We start from the raw sequence: 21,572 nt of genomic DNA, 5'->3' as shown, positions 1-21,572 counted from the left end.
TGAAAGTGTCGTTGATGATTTGTCTATTCACCAATTTATGCTTATCGCATTACAAAAATGATTTTCTTAGGAATAGCAGATGAATAACTTCCTAAAATGAAAATCGTCATTGTTTCACATTCAATATGGCTCATATCGGCCAGTCGTTTCACACAACTATACATCTCAAAGAGCTCATTGTTGAGTTCATTGTAAATTATTCGTTCCATATGTGGTTCAAAATTAAAGTAGATTTAAATAATTTAACTGGTCCATCACAGACGTTATATCAAATACAATTAATTCATAACTTGAAAAAAAAATGAAAGATGCACTTTCATAAAAAGTAAAAGGTATCGCCATCGAATTTTTGAAAAAAGGTGTATGGCCTGCTCACTCTGAGTATGTTCTACTATCTTTACTATTAGGCTCAAAGCAAGAAAATTCAGGATATCAAAAATAAGAGACTTAAGAGATGGAAGGGATTGGGGATATATCCTGTTAACTTAACCTCAATTGGTATACTACTTCAATTATTGATATCCAGGATTGTAAAAACACTACTGGACTTTTTATCCCAGTAATCATTCCTCAATTAGTTTTGTCTCTTCACTACTTCGACTTCCCAAAATACCATGCCACACACAAAGTTGGGAACGTGTAGTAAAAGAAGTAACTGACGCTTCAGCTCAAATTTGTAGACAAGAGAGACGGAACGAATATATCAGAGTAAAATTAAAATTAGGTTTAATTTTCCCTATTAATGAAACAAAAAAAAAACTAGAAGCAAACATTGATTCATAGTTTCTTTTTTGAGAGGTTATCAAAAAAAAAAAAAAAAAAGGAATGAAATATTGATAATGAATTAAATATATCAAACTTGTAGAATAAAAAAAAATATCCTTAACTAAAAACAAATCAACACTAGAAATTAAGGAATAATAAATACAAAGTCGTATTTTTAATAGTTTAATTGTCAGTTTTCTTAGTCCAAAATTATAAATTGGTAAAATAAAGTGTATTACTTGTCATAAATGAACAACAAAAGTATATTTAGTAATAATATACTAGACATTTCGTATCAAAAAATGAAATCGGAGTAATAAAAATGCAGAGAAACATCAAAATAAATGGGCATTATACGCGGTAACAAAAGAGAATATTTACGTATTGGCAGAAAGTTTTGAACTCAAATACTCAGATTATGAGTCATGTTAGAGAAAAATTGATAATACATTGTTGTAAAATATATGTCTAATGTACAATACTTAGAAAATTAAAAATCCTGTAATTGAATTCAAAATGGTGTTTTTAAGAAACAACATCAACATTTCATTTTTTTCAACATTTTACAGATTTTCAAATCAAACTGCATCTATGAAGGACCATTTTTTTTGGACGTTTGATGGTTATATTCCTGTTCAGAAAAATAAAATACAAAATAAAAATATCCGGCGAACCCAAATCCCCAACTTTTGTCATTTCGGTACTGTCTAATGTACATTAACGTCTAAAAGATAGCATAGAATAGAGCACGCTTTATGGTATAAAAAGACAATCAATTATAGAATCAGGAGTTAGTACTCAAGGAATTGAGAACTGCCTAGTATAAATGTAGCCTTTTTATAATTTTGTTAGTAAAATATATTCTAGGCTGAATCTATGCAAATAATTTTTCTAAGTAAGGTTCCATTGCTATTCATGAAACTCTACAAATTATTGGCAAGGAATTTAATTGTATTACCTGTTCTGAAATAGATAAAAAAATTATATGTGGACTTTTCGAGAAAAATCAAGTCGGGTAAACTTTTTTAAGAATGAAAAGGAGTATATTACAGACTTCTTTATTGATTTATCTTTCCATCTTTCGAAATTATTTCCTTTGTCTACTACCATGGCCTCCATCCTGAGCCTGAAGGGCGCTGCAGCACTTCTTGATAAGGCCTCTGATATGAGCGTCCACTGCTACTCTCACCGGAGGCCTTGAGGTCATCTAAATTAGTAGTACTACCTCTCTTCTGGACTACATCCAAATGGGATCGTCGAGAGGAAATCACTCTGGAGAGGAGGGCGGAACTGTTGACCCATTATGTTTTAATTAAGTGAACCATTTCTGACCTCTCTTGATCTGGTTGGTCTAGGTTCCTGTTTAAAACAGTTGCAGATGTCATCGTACTTAAGAATCCCTTCACAAATACTTCACATACCTCCTCACCGTCCAATCACTGATATTGAAAGCCTTGGCATGCTGCCTCATCGACTGGGCCGGACTTCTGCTGATCATTTTGTCCATGTCCTTCATGATCCCGATTTTGCCACATTTACCGCTCCTAAAGGACCTCTCAAGACTCTCACCTGAAGCCATCATGCTTTCAATCTTGTAAAGAAGACTCGGGGAGTATCGCTTGACCTTCATGATCTCCTCGACACTCCCATTGGCGCGGAGCAAATCGGACAACTATTGATGAATGAAAGTGCTTTTTTTTATTGTTAATTAACCAAAACAGTCCCTTTTTTTAATCAAACTACCTATTTGCTTAAAATATCCACCTTAAAGTAATCCAGATTAATTGAAAGTCAAGTCCACGATTTTACCTCGCAAACTGTAAGTGTAAAGTAAGGAAATATTTTGTTAGCTGTTATAATATTGAAATGTATATATAAAGGACCTCCTTAACCACCTTCTTCAGAGACTGCAAAGATATAAAGAAGGAAACAGAGGAGAAAAAGATAATTATAATTTTTTATTGATACATAAAATATATAATATAATCGGAGGACATGATGACCCATTGCTTCTTGATGCTGGCTTGATGAGCTTAATGCTTACGCAAAATTCTATGTAATGTCTTTCCAACCTTGCTCTCTAAGACACTCCACCCACTGAAGTCGAGGAGATTGAGATCATGAGTGGGAGAGGACCAGAAGAACTGGTGTCGGAAGTCAGTAATGTGCTCCTTACAAAAAGTTTTGTTTCTTAAAAGCCTTATGGCTGGGGGCACCATCTTGGGTTCACACATAGTTTGTGCAAGAAATAGCATCAATTTAAAGCTTATTAAATTACCAATGAAATGACAGGCTTGATTTTAAACGGTCATTGCACAAACGCCATGGAAGAAACAACTAAAGAGACAGTTTTATTTTTCAATCCTGGCCATTATCTATTATTTCAATAAAAGTGATAGTCTTTTAAATGTATATTTGTAGATTTTATAGGTCTACAAAATTGTGATTTCAAAATTTTTGTCACGCAAAAACATTGATTTTTGGGTAAAATTAGTTACAAATTCACATTTATTGGATAAAACACACAAATACAGGATCATAACTTAAAAATCATATTCTACATACATTTTCTCATTAGAAAAGACCTATGTCATAATTTTCAATGCTTATTTTCTACCTTAAATATTTTTTTGCAGTGAAATCGGGGTCAAATCTGCGACTATACCATACACAACTTTATAATTAGCACTTTGAAGAGCCATGATTTAAGATAAAAGTTATTCAACATTTCATTTGCTATTTGCAATTGTGTGGCTTTTCAAAAAATTATGAGGATAAAAATTTCCATTTGATAATATAAAAATTGTAAATCGGGTGACAAGTATCTAAATTCATTACCGAAGATTTCATGTAAAACATTCAATATCGACATCAGAAACTTTGTAAAGTCAAAAAATGATGCAATTTGTTTATATTAATATTAATATTTGATACACACTTTGGGATTTTACCCCGTCAGTATCATCATTTTCCTCCTTGTATTCAGGAGTTGTGGTGGATTGTTGGCCTTCAGGCTTCAACCAGCCCTCTCTCTGATCCATTGAGTCACAAATAGCTATTTCTCAACTTCTTATAACAGATGAGAGCCCAAAAACATGTATATGTGGTCGTTAAAGAGCTTGATGAGGTATTTGCAGTACTTAAATATGTCTGTCTTGTTTTTCTCCAACAATTTTCGGGGTATCCAGATACTCAAAAGTTGTTTGTGCTCTAGATTGTCTGTCAGGATTCGATCAACGGTTATTTCCGGTAGACACACGTTTGTTGCAGATTGTCGAGTGCTTAACCGAAGGTTTGAGTCAATCAGATTATAAACCTATTCAAAAATATATTTTTTAAATTTTGACATGTTTTTGCTTTCTTCCTATCCTCTAAGATGGTTTTTTTATCTTAAAAATTCATATTTTACAATAAAAAAAAATAAAAACTATCACCTCATTTTTTTATTTCAAGATAATTTTGTTAATTTCAATTTGAAAATTTATATTATTTCATAAATTTTCTTAAACTTCTGTTACTATAATCGAAAAATTTAGACGTATAATTATTGGATTAGGATATTAGAAAACTAGTTTAGCAACTTGTTTATTATTATGATAATGAATTAAGATTAATAAAATTATTTGGCAAAAGTACTTTTTGATTTACAATACGAATGCAACGTTGTACATTTATGTAAAAGTGAATAGTTTTAAAAGTGACCTAATGGATCTTCAAATGCACCAAACAAACAAGCATCAGACATATCCTCTACTAGAACTCTCACTAACTCTGCTATTATTGGATACTCTTCTTCTTGTGGTTCACAACTTGATACTAATAGATAAGCATTTAAATACTTTCTGTATCTTCAAAGTTTACCTGGGTATAAGGAAAAGTCTGCTCTCAAAAAATCATGCCAAACCATTCAAACAATCTAATCTAATCTTTTATTTAGGATGTAGACACCATTTTTATACTTTTTTAAAAGTTGCCGAATAAATATTGGTTAAGCCCGGTTTTTTTTAAACCTTATATTACAACAGTCATAAATCATAAAGTTTGTAATCCAAAACAGAAAACATACAGTTTCCAAATAATTATTATACAAATGAAAATACAAATAAGTCAATTTAAAAGTTTGAAATGTTATAAGTTTAATTGCAATAATGGAGGAGGAAAAGAAAAAAGAAACACCGGTAGATAACTCATCAGATCAAGAACTTAGGTTCTCGAGCGAGTTCTGACAAGTAAACGTTAGTAAACACTCTTAATTAGTGTATTCATATCGTGTATAGTATTAGTATTTCCTTTCGATGAAGAGGGAGCCGAGAATTAAAATCGCTTCAAAGAGGCAATCACAAAGCTAAGAAGGGAGTTCCTGGTTCTAGTGCTTCACAACATATATTATACCTTGCACTTTGGAGATTAGCCACTCAATTTTCCACCTATCCTTATTCCATGAGTACGTTACAATTAGCTAATCCGAAGGATTCAATCTTGCAAGAAAGTTTCTCCAGACTTCTTCCTCCACCATCCTAAGGATCGGTGTAATTTTTATACATTGGTAGAATAAATGAAAAGAGGTCTCCAATTCTTTTTTTGTAAAAAAACAAAAACAAATTATCTCCTTATTTAATTTTTTTTTAATCATTGGATACTGATGAGTTTTATATCTTGTACATAGTAGGTGGATTCTTCGTGAGACGATTTTCTCCAATGGCAATACATGTGTGAAGTGAGTATCTTCCCATAACTGAATCTAAGACTAAAGAGAAAATAAAAGCTTTGCTTCAAACAAGTGAGGAAGAAGGAACACGAATTCAAGCATAGCTTATATACTTTTTTTCCTTTAATTTATTATGAAATGTATATATATATACAGGGTGAAACGATTAAGTCTGCTGCGCCGAAAAAATGAAACTACATCTTCATTTTTTAATATGTTATAGAGAAGACATTTATTCAACTAAACCGCCTTCTGCCCCCAAAACCGCCTTGATACGGATGCAGAAGCAGGTGCACGCCTTTTGAACTTGTGCCAGCCGGAGAGAGACTGTCCTTGGGGTTGTGGGAGGTCATGTTGGTGGTATTCTCGACAAAAGACCTCACAAAGTAACCATGGGGGTTCAATCTGGTCAGGATAGGGGGGGGAGCAATGTGAGAACGGTACAAAGTCAAACGGGTCGTGCACCTTCCTATCCACGGCCTCCACGAGGTTGTGACACTCCTTAAGGTTTGCTCTGATGCTTCTAACCGTTCTTACTGGTATTTTTAGGATGGAAAAAATCCCTTGTTGTTAAAAGTTGGATCATCACTAAGATTAAGTTGAATAGCGGTGCATCTTCGATCTCTTTCATTCAAAGCATTATCTTTTTTTTTCATGTTAGAGAGATGCCATTGTCACTGTGCTTTGTTTATAACTAACCAAATACTATGAGAACCCTTAGCAACAGAAAAATCAGCGCCAGTACAAAACATATGGCTGTGGTGGTGCTCCAAAGTTGTGGAAGATTTAATCGTTCTTCTAAACTCAATTCATCCTCAACAAAAAACTTATAAAAAAATAGTTATTTGCTTACTCTAATTAAGAATGTGAGTTATTGGTACATAAAAATTAATAATTACCAAAAATCTGAAACACAAAGCAAAGCATCGTCCAAATTAATAATAGACACTCTGTAAATTGAGATAGATGTAAGTTCATACAATTTAAACCTACTATCATTTATAATACACGACTAAACAAATTTTGAAACGTTTAGAATGACTTGGAACCATTTAATTAAAAAAGAAATATGTAAGTGCTCTAAGTAGGTTAAAAGAGAGGACTAAGTAGCAATCTAATATGTATTTAACGCTCGAGGAATTAACAATTTCAACTTTTTAGGATTTTTGTAATGATTAAATAAGTGTACCTATTAGCGTAGTTTTAAGATAACTACTTAACCCAGTTGTTAAATATATTAAAATCTTTCTTACATTCAATTAAAACATACTGCGTTGGGGGAGTGTACCACAATTATCGTGCGTGTATACGTCTAATTGTATATAATTAATTAATTTTGATTTTTATAAAAATACATAATTAATACGTGTAAAGGCAGGTTACTATATCTATCGTGCGTGTACAGTGTACACGTCACGTCATTAGCGTTATTATTATTGTATAACGCAACCTTCTCTCCAAAACGAAACAGAAAAAAGACCAAAAATCATCTGGTAGTTAGCCAAATAAGTCAACCATACCAACCGCTATTTATATCTTATATACTTACAAACTATCACTGTCATATTATTTCTTCACAATTTTTAAAATAAATTACATATTATTAAAATCTACATAGTATTTTGTTCGATACTGTATTATAATATTGCTGAGTAATATTTGATTAAAAGATTAGTTATGATTAGTTATTATATTATTTCTATGAAGAATTAGCCAAAATTTCTTCATAGAAATAATAAAATGCGAGGTGCTTGGTTTTTGGCTTTTTTTGAAAACATTTTTTGAAAAAAAATGTTTTCAAATATTAAATTTTTGGATACAAAAATCAAAAATGATATTTTTAATATTCAGTTTTTTTTTTTGAAGAAAATATATCAAAGTTCATATCTATTCAAAGAATTTTTTTTTTAAATAAAATAAAAAAAAATTAATTTTTCCTTTTTTTCAAAATTTGGGAATCGTGCTCATGCTCTTCATCAGGCTTCTGTCTATCTTCTCCTTCACCGAGTCCAAAAAGGCTAGATACCGTATTTTGTTGAGGCCACCACTCCCATGACTCCGTGCGAGGCTCAAGCCATCCTTTTTTGGCTTCTTCACCTTGAAAACTAGACACTCCGAGCAGCCGATGCCCCTTACAATTTAAGCTACCTTTACGTAGGCGTCGAGCAAGTCGGATATCCTTTTTCTTTGAACCTCCATCGTCGCTCTCTATCGTAATACGAATGTTGTTTTAAAAAAACTTGTTCTATTTGGATAATAGAATAAGCTCATGTAACTTAAAATACTTTAAATAAAGGGTACGAGCTCTAAACAAGTTTAAATACTACTGCATGATTCGTTGCTTGCACACTCTAATATTCTTAGTCGACAAGCTATCCAAAAATATTGAGTAACGATACTAATTTTTGTGCTAGAATCGATACAAAAATATTGTTATCATGACAACACTAGTCTGTACTCAATAAGAAAAATAATGTTCCCTATTTCTAAGTAGTTCAAAAAAAATGACGTATAAATTATCTCTTAATCCATTAACGGTAAAATAAGCAAAATGGGTATGCATTTAAAAAAAAAATCCTTGTATATAAACTCAAAAAGTTATTTCATAGACACAAGTAATAAAGAAGGACTGAAAATACTTAAACGTATTTGAAAGATTCCTAAATACAAGAAACAATGCTTAAAGCAGCGTTTTTAATGGTAATTTTTGTTTGAGATACTAATGAAGCTAAATCTTTACAAAACAATCCTCGCAATATTTTTTTCTTTAAGGTATGTGTACTCTTAGGAGTACATGCCAATGCATCTCTTGATCTCAATGGTTCAAACCTTCCAATTACTGGACAGCAAGCTAAGCCTTTGAGTATAGAAGAGGATGACATCCCTGTGAATGAAGAAGATTTGCCAAAGGAATTATTGGATTCCCTTGGAAAGGATGAAATCATTGAGGAAATTGTTGTGAATATTGACAACCAAAAACATGTTGTCAACCTTCAAAAGAAAATCTTTGAGGATGATGCCATTCACGTCCCATCTGACCCAATAGAAGAACAGGAGTTGATCAACGAATTGTTGGCAGAAGCTGCCAGAGACTCTGAGGAAAATCAAAGAAGTGCAGATCTCAGTCTTGTTGCTGGCGAAGAAGACCGTCAAAGTTTGAGTAGACAAGAGCTCTTAAATTTACTTGGGGATGATAGTAATATTGACAGATTTGTTCCCACCAACAGAGGACCTGTAAGAAGTGGCACCAATGGAAACCTCGAAAGTTTGACCAAAGGCATATTTATTAATGAGCCGAACTTGCCTGGTATAGAACAAGAAGATGGCACCAGATGCATCAAAAAAATTGACTTTGTCGAGGAAACTGAGTATGAAAGAGGAATGAAATGCCAACATAGCTTTAAGAAGAAGTGTCATTTGACATACATCACCGACTATACCTCTGCTCCTGAAAAGAAATGCGAGACCACTTTCAAGAAAAATTGTCATATTACCTTCAAACCCACTGTAAGATATTATTAAATATTAAGAATTTAAATTTATAGTAAATGGTAAAAAATAATAATCAAAACACCTTTCAGCCCCACACTGAGAAAGTGAAGAAATGTTACACTCCAATTGTACAGAATTGTGAAGGTAAGGAAGGGCCCAAGGTCTGCAAAACTAAGTACGAAAATCATTGTGAAACCCAGTACAAGTCTTATGAACTCGAACAAGATGTACCCAAATGTGAAATGAAAGAGGAGCTTCGTTGCAAAAATGAAACTGTGAATCTTTTGCACATCCCTCATGATGATGAAGATAGACGAGGAGACAATCTTCCAACTAATGGAGCATTTGCTGTGAAAGAAGTATGTGAGAAATGGCCCACACAGAAATGCGAAGTAGAAAAGAAGAAAGTAACCAAGGTTCACCCCAAAACCGAGTGCAAAAAAATACCTAGAGAAGTTTGTTCTTCATCCAACTGTTTATTTGAACCAGGAGAGGAAATCTGTCATGAAGAATCCCAGACTCAAATCCAAAACATCCCTGAGGAAGAGTGTGATCTTGAGCCAGAGGAGAACTGTCGTGATGAATCCGTTCTTGTTCCAAAGTAAGATGACATTTAAACCACTCTATACATTATTGACACCCTCTAACGATTTTTATCTTTTTTCAGACTCATTCCCAAGAACAATTGTGTCAAGGTCCCAAAGGAGATTTGTGTTAATACCAAATCCAATCCCCAAATAGTCAAGAAACCCGTCGTCAAGAACTGGTGCTACAAGCCTGACGACTTGAAAAAACCAAGCAACGAATAAAACTTGTGAGTTCAACGTGGTTTTTTTACTCTATTCAATTGATTTTATACGTTCTTTTGGCCAACAACTTTTCCGTTTCGATCTGTAAATACCTCATATTTTTGTTTCTTCAGTCAATTTTTTATCCATCATACTTACAGGTATTGAATTTAAATGTTTATACATGAGTACTATATACTGAGTATTGATATTTTAACATTAATACAACGTGTTATAGTTCCTTTATCATAATAAAAATCCCACATTTTTAGCACATAAAAAATGTAGTTAATATTTATTATATTGTATTATATATTTATTTATTTTCAATTATTAGTAAAAGAAAGTTATTCCTAAAATTGCAATAAGGAATTATACCTATAATATAGAATAGATATATATATTTTCATATTTCTATTACTGATGAATTCACTTTGTGTATCATTTCCTCTTCAATACCTTACTCTTCTTTGCGTGGACGTCATATTTTTTTTTTTGTCGTTCTTCACAATTTAATTCATAGATGTCAGATGTTTTTCATGCAATACAACATTCTATATTATAACCTCGAAAAACATAGATAAATCTTATCACTCTTTGGAAAAAGGCGTCGTTTTGAAATACTGGTATTGAAAATTGGTTTTATACTCTTGTCCCCGAATTTTTTTTTTTTTGTACGGAACGCTCGTTTTCCTTTATTATAGTTCAGAATGGATTGGATCCCGACTGAGTCAAATTTATCAATACAACTTATTTATTTCTTAAGGTTTCAGGCACACACTACTCATTGCCACATCATAAAATTCTCCATATTGGGCATAGTTTGTTTTCCAAATGCATTATATATGTTGCCTGGGGAGCCATCAGGTTTTAAAATATTTATCCAGGCTTCCTCTATCATCTTAAGCAGTTCTGTTTGGTTCTTGGACGGAGATTGATACACATTTTGGGCTACTTCTACATTAGCCAGGATTGCTTCATATTTCTTACGCCCATGTTGATATTATCGATGTCACATACGCTTTGGTTATCTTTGCAATTTTGTGTAAAATTCAACTTATATGAACTGAACAGATACATGTTCTTTAAAGTCTTATGGAAACTTTAAAAAAAAAAAAAATCCCGGATCAAATCTTTGTCAACAATCTCAAAAATAGGGGTTTATTTTCATATATTGAGATAAGCTGCGCACTGTGCTCTGTCTTGAGAACAAATAAAGAGGTTGGAGTTAATGAAAAACTGAACATTTCCGTTCAAATATTAGAAACTTGGATTATAAAAAAAGGACAGGAAGAGGACAACATATTTTATAGTGACTATTATACATTAGTCATTATTGAATACAAATCTTCTTGAACAATCAATATATTTCCAAAGGATTACATGCTAAAAGAGACTTAAAATTAAATATTACTTGCTATTAATTAAATATTACTTGCCATTAATTTAATAATAAATACAATGAGGAACTCGCTAACAGAATAGAAGAAATATGTCTCAAAATTCTAGAACAGAGGAAAAGATAAAAAGATAACCTGATTATTGGTATTGCTTCCGATTTTCAATCACGTTTGGAAATCGTTGATCTTTTTTCTTGTTGAAGAGACTGTTTGACAGGAGCGCCCTTTGGAATATAACCTGGTGGAAAAATAGGAAGTGATATGGATTTAATGAGAGAAGAAGGCCTTGTTGAAATTATTGCAACCCTGAGGACCATAACTCCATTCTGGGCTAGAGTTGCTACCATAAGCAAAAACATATCCTGGAAAGTCCTCCCACTTCTGAATTGATAAGAACGTGACTGAAAAATCGAAGATTTATTTACTTGGCTGGAAAGTCCATTCAAGGGAAGCTAGAGTTAAGTTGTTGAGATCTTCAATAGTGTACAGCTCTAATTTGGTAGTATTTTAATTGGTGGACCCTCAACATTGGGTAAAGGTTGATGCCGACATCTATTAAAAGTAGATGTTGTATATCTGTCCACAATCCATTGTCTCATTTGAGGAACATTCAATTCAACAGCTTCAAAAGGCAATGGCATTGGTTTCTCTCGAGGCACCGTTCGCCTCAAACAGCCACATTTGGCCAATTTTTTATGATTTTCCTTCTGTTTATTGGACTTGAAAATGACGTGTCAATTACGTTCAGCTGCTTTACTACATCCATTGATAAGTACAGACTCCTAGCTTGTGAACTTACGTAGACCATTGCTACACTGTTCCTACTCTCTACTCTCTATCTTTATTCCCTATTGATATGCGAAGTAAAACAGTACCATCAATGTAATTCCCCCCATTCACTGCCATAGCTTGATCTTGAGCTTTTATAAGGTCTTGCAGCCGTAACCCAGTTTTGAAAAAATCTTCTCGTCCCCAAAAGGTAAAGTTGATTCACCGTTTTCTACCCCATTTCTTGATTCATCCTGGACCTAAGTTTGAAAGTAGGAACTGCTGACGATATTGGGTGGCTGCTCCTAGCAATTTTGGCTCTTTCTCTAGATTCAATAGTTTGGGTCAACTCTGATAGACTTTTCTTATCAATTTCTTGTATAGTGACAATCTCTCTCAATATTTCTCGATCATTAACTTCAGTCATTAATATTATTCGAACTATCTCTTCTGTAAAATCAACGTTGCTATTGCATTTGCACTTTTTTGAGAAGCAACTGATAGCCGCTTTGCTCTTGACACGAACGCTTTAATTGGTTTTCCATGGAATTGTTTCAGAGTAAATAAATCTCTTTATTTTACACAGCGAATTTCTGGTATGACTACCAGTGATTTAATACCTGATAGAATAACATGTTCATTTTTTTTTCCAAAATTTTGGACTAGCGTTACCAGATCATTTCAAAGTACAACCTCACAGCATTAAAATAATTGGTCTACCGTTTCCCGACTTTCAACTTTTATAATTCTTGAAAACCATTCCCCTCTAGCCAGAAAACTATTTCAGCCCTCTTTTGTTGTTCCAAAATCAATTATGGGTCTCTTGCTAGACAGTGGATTAGACTTACGACCCGTTTCTAAGTCTGGTGAAAGTGACTCAAACTATGAGTATTTAATCAAGCGATCGCCACTGCCTCTGAGTCACTCTCAATAACTTCATCAGAATTTGGGAACGAACAATTGATAACTGTTGGTACTTTAGGAATTATGTAGAATCTGTTGAGGTCCACGAGCACAAAAACTCGATTAATTAAATGTAATCATGAATAAAAATAGCAAATATATTTCAAGATGATTACATGCTAAACGAGATTTACAATTATATATTACTTGCCATTAATTAAATAATCAATACACTTTCTAATGATGAAATATATAATTATTTGAACAAAACCTCCGAATTGAGTAACTTTTAAAACAGAACTCAACTCCCTTCAGGTTTTATTCACAATCAAATAACCTGTAAGGCTCCCAGTTACAGTTATATAATTTTTGGGCCATAACATTCCCTTATTGTACACTGAACGGAGTAGTTTATTATATTATTTTAATTACTCTTGAAACTTTGATTTTTGATTTTTGTGAGAATACCAGATCGTTGCATTGCCTCGGGTCTATGAAATGAGTCATCTGGACTATAAAAAAAGAAGTTACTTATTATGTTCATATAAATTCCTATCGAATCTTGGGGAGAAAGATTAATGAATATAGGCGATTGAAAAAGTCGGGGCCGATTAGACAAATCTCTAAAATATCAAAATAGTCTCTATACAATCTCTGAATCACTTTCCGAATCTCAGTGCTTATAGAAATTACTTTGTAAGTAGTTTCTATGGAAAATGATACACTCCAAAAACTGAGTATAAATTCAGAAAGTAATCAATCTTTTTTTGCGGCTGCCACAACTCAACAAATAGACGTGGAAGACCTCATAAATAGTATGAAAGAAAAATGTAATTATTTTCATAGTGTCCGTAACAAAGCAAACATCATAGCATGCAAAATGCTCTCTGTATTCATATAAAATTATGTTACAGAAAAGAGGGATCATGTTCAAAGAAGTAAGAACAGAAAGCGTTTTGATAAGAAAGATTGTACTACAGACTAAAGAAAAATATCAAAACTGATGGGTACATTGTATGTAACATTTCTCAGTAGTACATATATGTATATGAAAAATAAGTCTAGGCAGGGAGTAAGTTATTTATGTAGGAGTTTGACTAGTTTAGATGTCATTAATTATTCATCATAGTACCTTGCATTCTTTTTCTATTTTTTCCCCTTTTTATTTTCGTATAAAGGAATGATCATTTTTACTCAGTTAGAATAAAGATATTTAAATCTTAACATGGGTGACTCCGACGTGATATCATGACTCCTAAAAAATCTCATTGTGATGGTCAAGGCCATGTGAACAATGTCCCTCAGATCAGATCGAACAAAATTACATACGTAGCGGAAGAGGTCAGCAACTTAACTCTTGCCGTAGCAGAACTACATCTTCCAAAATTCTCTGCGATGGATCTAGAAAATTGGCTTCGATTAATTGAGCTGCATTTTTTGATGAGGAAGATCAATGAAGGTCAGACCAAAGATTGTTTAATGGCTTTAGCATTAACTGGTAAAGTTTTTAGGTCTATTCCTATTAAAAAAGAAGGTATCATGTATGATTGTACAAAAAAGGCAACTTTACAGAAATATGGTATCTCACCACCGGATAGAATTATAAAAAAAAATCTTATATGCTGTGCTATTCATTGGGATTTTCCACTGGGGAAGTTACAGATGAAGTTGAGCGTCTCCTTGACGAGGAATACATTCATGATTTGTGTCATTATTTATTAAGGGATGCACTCATCAGAAATGTGCCTAAAGACCAGCAAGGGTACTTGAGAGCACAGTCCTATTCAATTGAAGAGTTGAAGCAAATGTGTGTTGCAGCCAAAGAACTTAGCAATTCACATATTTCCACTGTTGAAGACTCGTCTGTTTCGCCGCCTATCAATCCTATCAAACCTCAGCATAATAGGTTCAAATTTACTAAATCTAAGGAGAAAAAAGATATCTGCTATTATCATTCTAAATTTGGAATGATGCAACTACTTGTTCAGGAGCTAGTTGCCATTTTTTTTTACTTGTTTCTAAAAAACTAAATTGTCCTCGGTGGCACGGGACCGAGGTTGTAAATAAACCAACAAACTTCTTTTTCATCAAAGACAATTCTAATTTAATTTTGCTCTCTGGTAGATACAGGTGCGCAATTGTTTGTTACTCCATTTAAAAAATGTAAAAGTCTTGTTCGAGAAAAACTCTCCCCTATTATAGGACATGGAGGAGCCCTCGTTGATGCTATTGGTACAACAACTTTAACTCTCAATCTAGAAAATCTAGAAGATTTCCAATGGAAATTTATTGTGGTACAAAGTGGTCGTCCAATTTTGAGTTCATATTTTTATATAATTTCAGATTTAGAATTGATATTTTCAATAAAAAGTTACTCTGAGATTAACCGTGCTTCATTTCAGAATTATCGAAGACTCAAGAAATCAATAATGATGTTTTTGATCATAAAATTTTCATTGAAACTTATCCAGCTTATGGAGTTGAACACCATATAGAGACGAAAGGTCTTCCTTGCTTTGCAAAATCCCACAAGTTAGATGATGAGAAGTTAAATTTTGTACGAGACGAAATCAACAAACTGTTGAAGAGAGGAATCCTACGATCGTCCTCTTCTAATTTTTCTTCCCCTATTCACGTCGTTCGAAAGCCCAAAGGAAGCTTGCAAATGTACGGCGACTATTGTCAATTAAATAGGATGAAGGGACCTTGATCGGTATCCCCTCCCAAATCTAAGAGATTTGGTGGCTAATCTAAAAAGTATCACTGTTATTAGTCAAATGGATTTACACAGAGCGTATAACCAAATACCTTTAAATATCACTTCTATAAATAAAACTGCAATCATTACGCCATTTGGTTTTTATGAATATTTGAGGATGCCTTTAGGTTTTATTAACAGCTAGTATGATCCTCTCCCCTGAAAAATGAGAGTTTTTCATGAAATCGGTAGACTTTCTTGGGCATTCTTTTTTATAGAAAGGTTTTAGGCCTCTAGAATGTAAGGTAAAGGCAATCCAAAAAAGTACCAACTCCAAAATCAAAAGATGAACTGCATAGATTTTTGGGCTTGGCACAGTATTACTCTCAGTTCATCGAAAGATTGTCTCAATGGACAGTGCATTTGTACCCCCTGTTAGAGAAGAATGTTAAGTCTAATTGGAATACAGAACATAGTTTGTCTAAAAGTACTCAACTTGCATTCACAGATAATTCATTCGCTTTAGCCCTGACGACTGATGCATCTGATACAGGGATGGGAGTTGTTCTCGAGCTAAAGGTAAATGGACACTTGCAACCTTTAGCTTTTTGGTCTCGGCTCTTTCAAGGGCACGACAGAAATATTCTACGTTTGATAGGGAATTATTAAGTGTTAAGGAAAACATCAAACATTTTCTATTGGCTTTGGATGGACAAGTTTTTCAAGTTTTCAAGGACTACAAACCTTTAGTCACAGCGATTGACATTCTCAATCCCTCTTGGACACCAAGACAGTTCCATACTTTAGTATTCATAGCAGAATTTAATTGTGATATCTAACACGTTTTTGGAAAATTAAATCACACTGTAGACATTCTTTCTAGGAGCCATGCCCTAACTATTATGGATCGTTTCACAAGGTGGCCAGAAGTGATATCTATTCCAGATATAACCTCCAAGACAATAGTCAATAATTTTTTGAGTGGTTGGATTTCGAGGTTTGGAGTTCCAGAAACCATTGTGTCTTACCGAGGAACACAGCTCACAAGCTTATTATTGATGGGTGTTTGCAGGACACTTGGTATTGCAAGCAAGAACACAACCTCGTATCATCCAGAGGACAACGGACTCATAGAACGTTTCCACAGATCATTTAAGACCAGGGTAGACAAATGCGGGAAGAAAAAGAAGACTGGATCAATGCACTACCTGTAGTTTTATGGGGATTGAGGAACTCAGTACTAATAGACCCAGGTTCTAAATATTCACCTTTTTATTTACTCACAGGCAGCTCAGGATCCATGCCCTTTATTTCTTTAATGCGTCCACCTTTACTTCTGGCACCTGGACGTCGAAAGTTTCTTTAAAACAATGTAAAAAATAAAACACGTTCCTCTGAGACCCTTTAATAAAGGAGCCATTAACAAACAATTAAAAAAAAACGAATTTGTTTTTGTTAAAAATAAACCCATAAAAGAGTCTCTTTCTCCAACTTTCTTGGGCCCGATTAAAGTGATTGAGAGGCACGATCGTTACTATAAATTGGACTTTGGATCAAGAACTGACAATGTCTTGATGGGTAGACTTCGACCTGCATTTGGAGTTCCAAGTATCCTTCCAGCGTCTCCGACCATAAGATGCACAAGATCCACAACGGGAGAATGATCTATTTGTTTACTTATCAATGTTTTTATGATGCATTTTATTGTGTGTTACTAATTAGACGATCTTTTTACTCACTCTGTCGTCTAGGGGAGTAGTGAAGGAGTTTGACTTGTTTAGAATATATTAATTATTCATCATAGTGCCTTGTATTCTTTTTCTATTTTTTTCCTTTTTATTTTAATATAAAGGAATGATCATTTTTACTCAGTTAGAATAAAGATATTTAAATCTTAACATTTATATGAAGCTAGAGAAAAGGAGCTTTTATTTTTTCATTCTCATTTTTGGAGCAAAAAAATCAAAGCTGAAGTAGTTATAAAAGAAAAACCTTTGGATGAGCTAACGAAGATGCCGAGTAGGTGGTCAGTTCCTGTATGTCGGTCTGGATATTGCCTTAAAAAAGAAAAATCAAAGTCCTGGATGAAACAGAGAGCAAAATAACTCATAAACAATCTTCTGATTTATGATTAAAAGTTCGCATGGGAAGTATGAAGACGCTGTGAGCTTAAATTCTGTGACCAAACACAGCTTCAAAATATTAAAACAATATTATGATCTTGTTCTTCAAGCTGTATATAAAGCTGGATTCCGAGTACTTAGTACACGGGTCGAACTATAATGCAAAACGAAAATATGTATTCAAAGAATTACTTTCCGGTTCGCCATTGAGCTATTACATTCATTCTTCAGAAGGAGAATCTTGGAAAAAATTTCCTTTTTTTTTATTCAACTCCTCATTTTAAGAAATAATACATACAATACCTCGTCAATAGAAGAATATAATAGCGTAATTCATAAAACTAAAAAAGAAAACCATATTCCTTAAACAAGAATAGTTCAACACAAAAATAACAAAATTCAATTAAAATAATAATTATTTTCATAGAATTATATAAATGATATTGGAGAAAATTGTTCAACAAATTATAATATGACCTAAGTCTATTTTTTTAGTTATTTTATGTAAATAATACAACTTTGCTTCATATGATTTTGGCCCAAACATAAAAGAGGGAAAAAAATAACGCTCGCTCTATATAAATTACGTACTCCTTGGTTCAGGTAAGGGTGGAGCTTTTTTTTATATTTGATATTGATAAATTTGGAGTTCCGAGGGTTGCAAATTTTTCTTTTTGAAGAAATTTTAGTAACATTCTGTTCTAGTTAGTCAAAAAGGGCAAAGATCCCCATAGCTTGAATTTTTGTTTTATGCCCATCTATCTGCTCGTAAAAGAAATGAAATCCACATTTACAATTAATATTTCCCAAATCATTGGCAATGGTTAATCCATTACTTGAAGTAGACAGAGCAGGTTAAATTATTAAAAACTTGACATTTTACTCATTTTTTTTCTTTTAAAAAACCTTTATTATCTAAATTCATCTTATATATTCAAAACCTTCGAAGTAGTTGTAATCAAGAACTATTATGGTCTAGTTTTAGTTGAAAATTATTAATTTAGAACTAGATTATAATGGGTAAGCATAAAAAGTATCACAACGTAAAGTTTTTTTTTTTTTTTTCAAACATAAAACTTACATATATTTTCCCAATTTATTAGTAATCTAAATTTTGAATATGACGTAATAAAGTTCTACTAATTTCTTTTGCACACATATTTTTAAATAATATTTCCATCAAATGTTAGTATACTACTATATTATTTAATGAGACCAAATCCACGCTCAGCAAGATCATTAACAACAATTAAATAAATGATATCCTCAAGAGCTTGTCGGTAGTCATCTCGATCATTCTATAAGTCAGAATCTGTCTCCAGAAATGTCTCTTGGAGGTGTAGACTTTGAAGCAGTGTTTCTGATTTTTTTTTTTGTGGCACAATCTTAAAAGTTTTTGTATTTTAATTCATTGAGAGTAAAGAACAGCCTAAAAATTTTTACCCATTTGTTTTTTTGCCAATAACTTTTTTGATTTTGAAAACGTCGTTATTCTTATAGTTTTTTGTTTTTTTTTAGATGAGTGTAACTTTTTAAATTATAACTTTACCCCCTATCTAGTCTGCTTGATCTCCAAAAAACCATTCTTGTGTTTTGAGTACAGAATAAGCCCGCCTTATATCACCTTCCTCCCCCCAAAAAAATCGACACCCCCATCTTAGCGGTACCAATTTCAAAAGATACATCCATGCAAAAATTAAGCCTCCTAGGCTCAGCGGTGTGAGCACCCATAAAGAAAACACATATTTAGTGATCTTACCTATGTTTTTTATGACGACTAAAATACGTATTTCTTTATTTTTGTTGCTGAATACGTTGTTTGTGTATCAAATGATTAGAAATAACCTGATACTCAAGGGGAAGCCCTAGTTTAATTCAGATTAATCGATCTAGTACGGATTTTTTGATAGCATTCATACGACAAAAAAATGTAAGATGGAGACAAAAAGAACAAAATATTGGAGGGGCAAAACTTTTTAAAGTGCCGATGGATTCGTATTAGAAGCCGAATACACGTTATATTATCTTCCGAAAAAGTAACGTATTAGGTCCCCGTGTACTTCCACGTTAGATTATTATAATCTGAAATATTTTTGGCAATGACAGAGTATCTCGCAGCAGTCAAAATCAGAATATCTTTAAATTCTTTATTTTGGATAGAGTCTTCTATCCTACTTCTACAGCTCAAGAGAGCTAACTCTATGGTGCAAGTTTTTGTAGGAGCATTAAAAATATTTGAAGTGAGCCGGAATAAAAGCATAGGAGTCACGAATTTATCACATATTTCTGCTATCTTATAAAATATCAATTTTTTAATATACACAGTGAAGGGCAGTCCACATTCGCATAACAAAATGTGTTAAACAATTTTCCACAGTCCTTTCCAGGAGTATTGAAGAATACATATACATCCTGAAGATATTTGAAATTGAAAAGTAAATCACTTTCCATATTTGACTTTAAAAATTGAACCCATGATTATCATCTTCAATGAGGGACATTTCAATAACATTTCCTGGGCCCGAATTTTCTAGCAACGCCCCTTGGTTTAAGTGCCTGTTATCAAAATGATCCTGTATAAAAAAGAACCGAGACCGAAGCTGTTGAAATGAAAGAGCCAAGACCCGTACCAATAGAATTGCTGAACTTGAACCAGGCACAACCTTGAATATTTAACGTTGCGAGATATTATCTTTAAACAATAGTTGCGTCAAAACTAGATCAAAACAAATACATAGGTTTGTTAGCTACGATGGAAGCCAAGAGAGAGGCTATAATAAAGGAATACCTGAAGATCAAATATCTACAGCCACCTTGAGGAACATAGAGAGACCGTAGGTCAACTCCATACGCATAAAAAGAGCCATTAAGAAGTACGAGGAGACTGAATCTATCTAGGACAAGCCTACATCAGGCAATCCAAGGTCAAAAAGACGCCTGGAGTCACAAGACAAGGATTACAAGAAATTCCAGGAGTTACCTCACCAAGATGGCCAAGGACTCAAACATGGGTCCAACAATAATGCGACACATTATCTGAGATGACCTCGAGATGTATCCCTACAAATTGAAAAGGCAACAGCACCTGTCAAGCAAGGTCGAGATTAAAAGACTTGAGAGAAGCAATGCCATTCTTCTGAAGCTGAGGACTGGCACGGCTCCAAACATTGTATTTAGTGAAAAGGAAGAATTTCACTGCGGAACAGCCTTTTGACCTCTGAAAAGATCGGATTCTGGCCAAAAAAAAGGTGAGCTATGACCATCAAGTCAACAAAGTGCAGAAGCTACGTAGAGTTCTGGTTTGGACAGGTGTGACTGAGACAGGGAAGTCTCCCTTGGAGTTTGTACCGGCCGGGGTGAATATCAACAGCAAGTTACATACGAGTACGTCCAGCATCCCTGGCTCTCTGCAGTCGAGTAATTGATGAGTTGAAAGTACTGCTCAAGCGTGGAACTTTTACATAGGTTGAACCATCAGACTGGGCATCTCTAATGTTATGCCCTTCTTGATGATCTTCTTGTATACTCAAAGAGACAACCTGAGCATTTATCGACAATACTTAAAGTTTATGAACGTATCCGTGCTGCTGGTGCATGGGTGAATAATAAAAAGTGATTTTTTGCATAGCCTCAATTAACTTATCTTAGATTCAAAGTATTGGAACAAGGTCGCTAACTAGACTTAAACCTCCTTCATCCATTTACTGATTTTCCTGTTCCAACCACTGCTACAGAAGTCAGTACTTAATTATATATAATAACTACTTTTTGAAATACCTATCTTCTACTGCAACTCCATTATATGAGCTTACCAAAAGTAGTGTTGAATTTATGTGGTCACCCTTGGTTGAGCAGAGTTTTATTTCCATCAAGAAAGCCGTGTCCGAAGCTCCCTATCTTATGCATTACGACCTGTTTCGTCAGTTA

The 21,572-nt window shown here is 33.5% G+C and overlaps 1 protein-coding gene across 1 annotated transcript; it reads left to right on the top strand.

Moving 5' to 3' along the window:
* The first annotated feature begins 8,079 nt into the window (after positions 1 to 8,079).
* Positions 8,080 to 10,051, top strand: LOC121119835 (uncharacterized). The gene is made up of 4 exons (XM_040714636.2): positions 8,080 to 8,173; positions 8,246 to 8,980; positions 9,055 to 9,566; positions 9,633 to 10,051. The coding sequence occupies exons 1-4, from the start codon at positions 8,150 to 8,152 to the stop codon at positions 9,772 to 9,774; spliced, it is 1,413 nt and encodes a 470-aa protein (XP_040570570.1). The 5' UTR covers positions 8,080 to 8,149; the 3' UTR covers positions 9,775 to 10,051.
* The last annotated feature ends 11,521 nt before the right edge of the window (positions 10,052 to 21,572 follow it).

This window comes from Lepeophtheirus salmonis, chromosome 6 (assembly GCF_016086655.4).
Source record: "Lepeophtheirus salmonis chromosome 6, UVic_Lsal_1.4, whole genome shotgun sequence".
Taxonomy (NCBI): domain Eukaryota; kingdom Metazoa; phylum Arthropoda; class Copepoda; order Siphonostomatoida; family Caligidae; genus Lepeophtheirus; species Lepeophtheirus salmonis.
The sequence above is the reverse complement of the archived record's forward strand: the minus strand, read 5'-3'. Positions and strand labels throughout refer to the sequence as shown.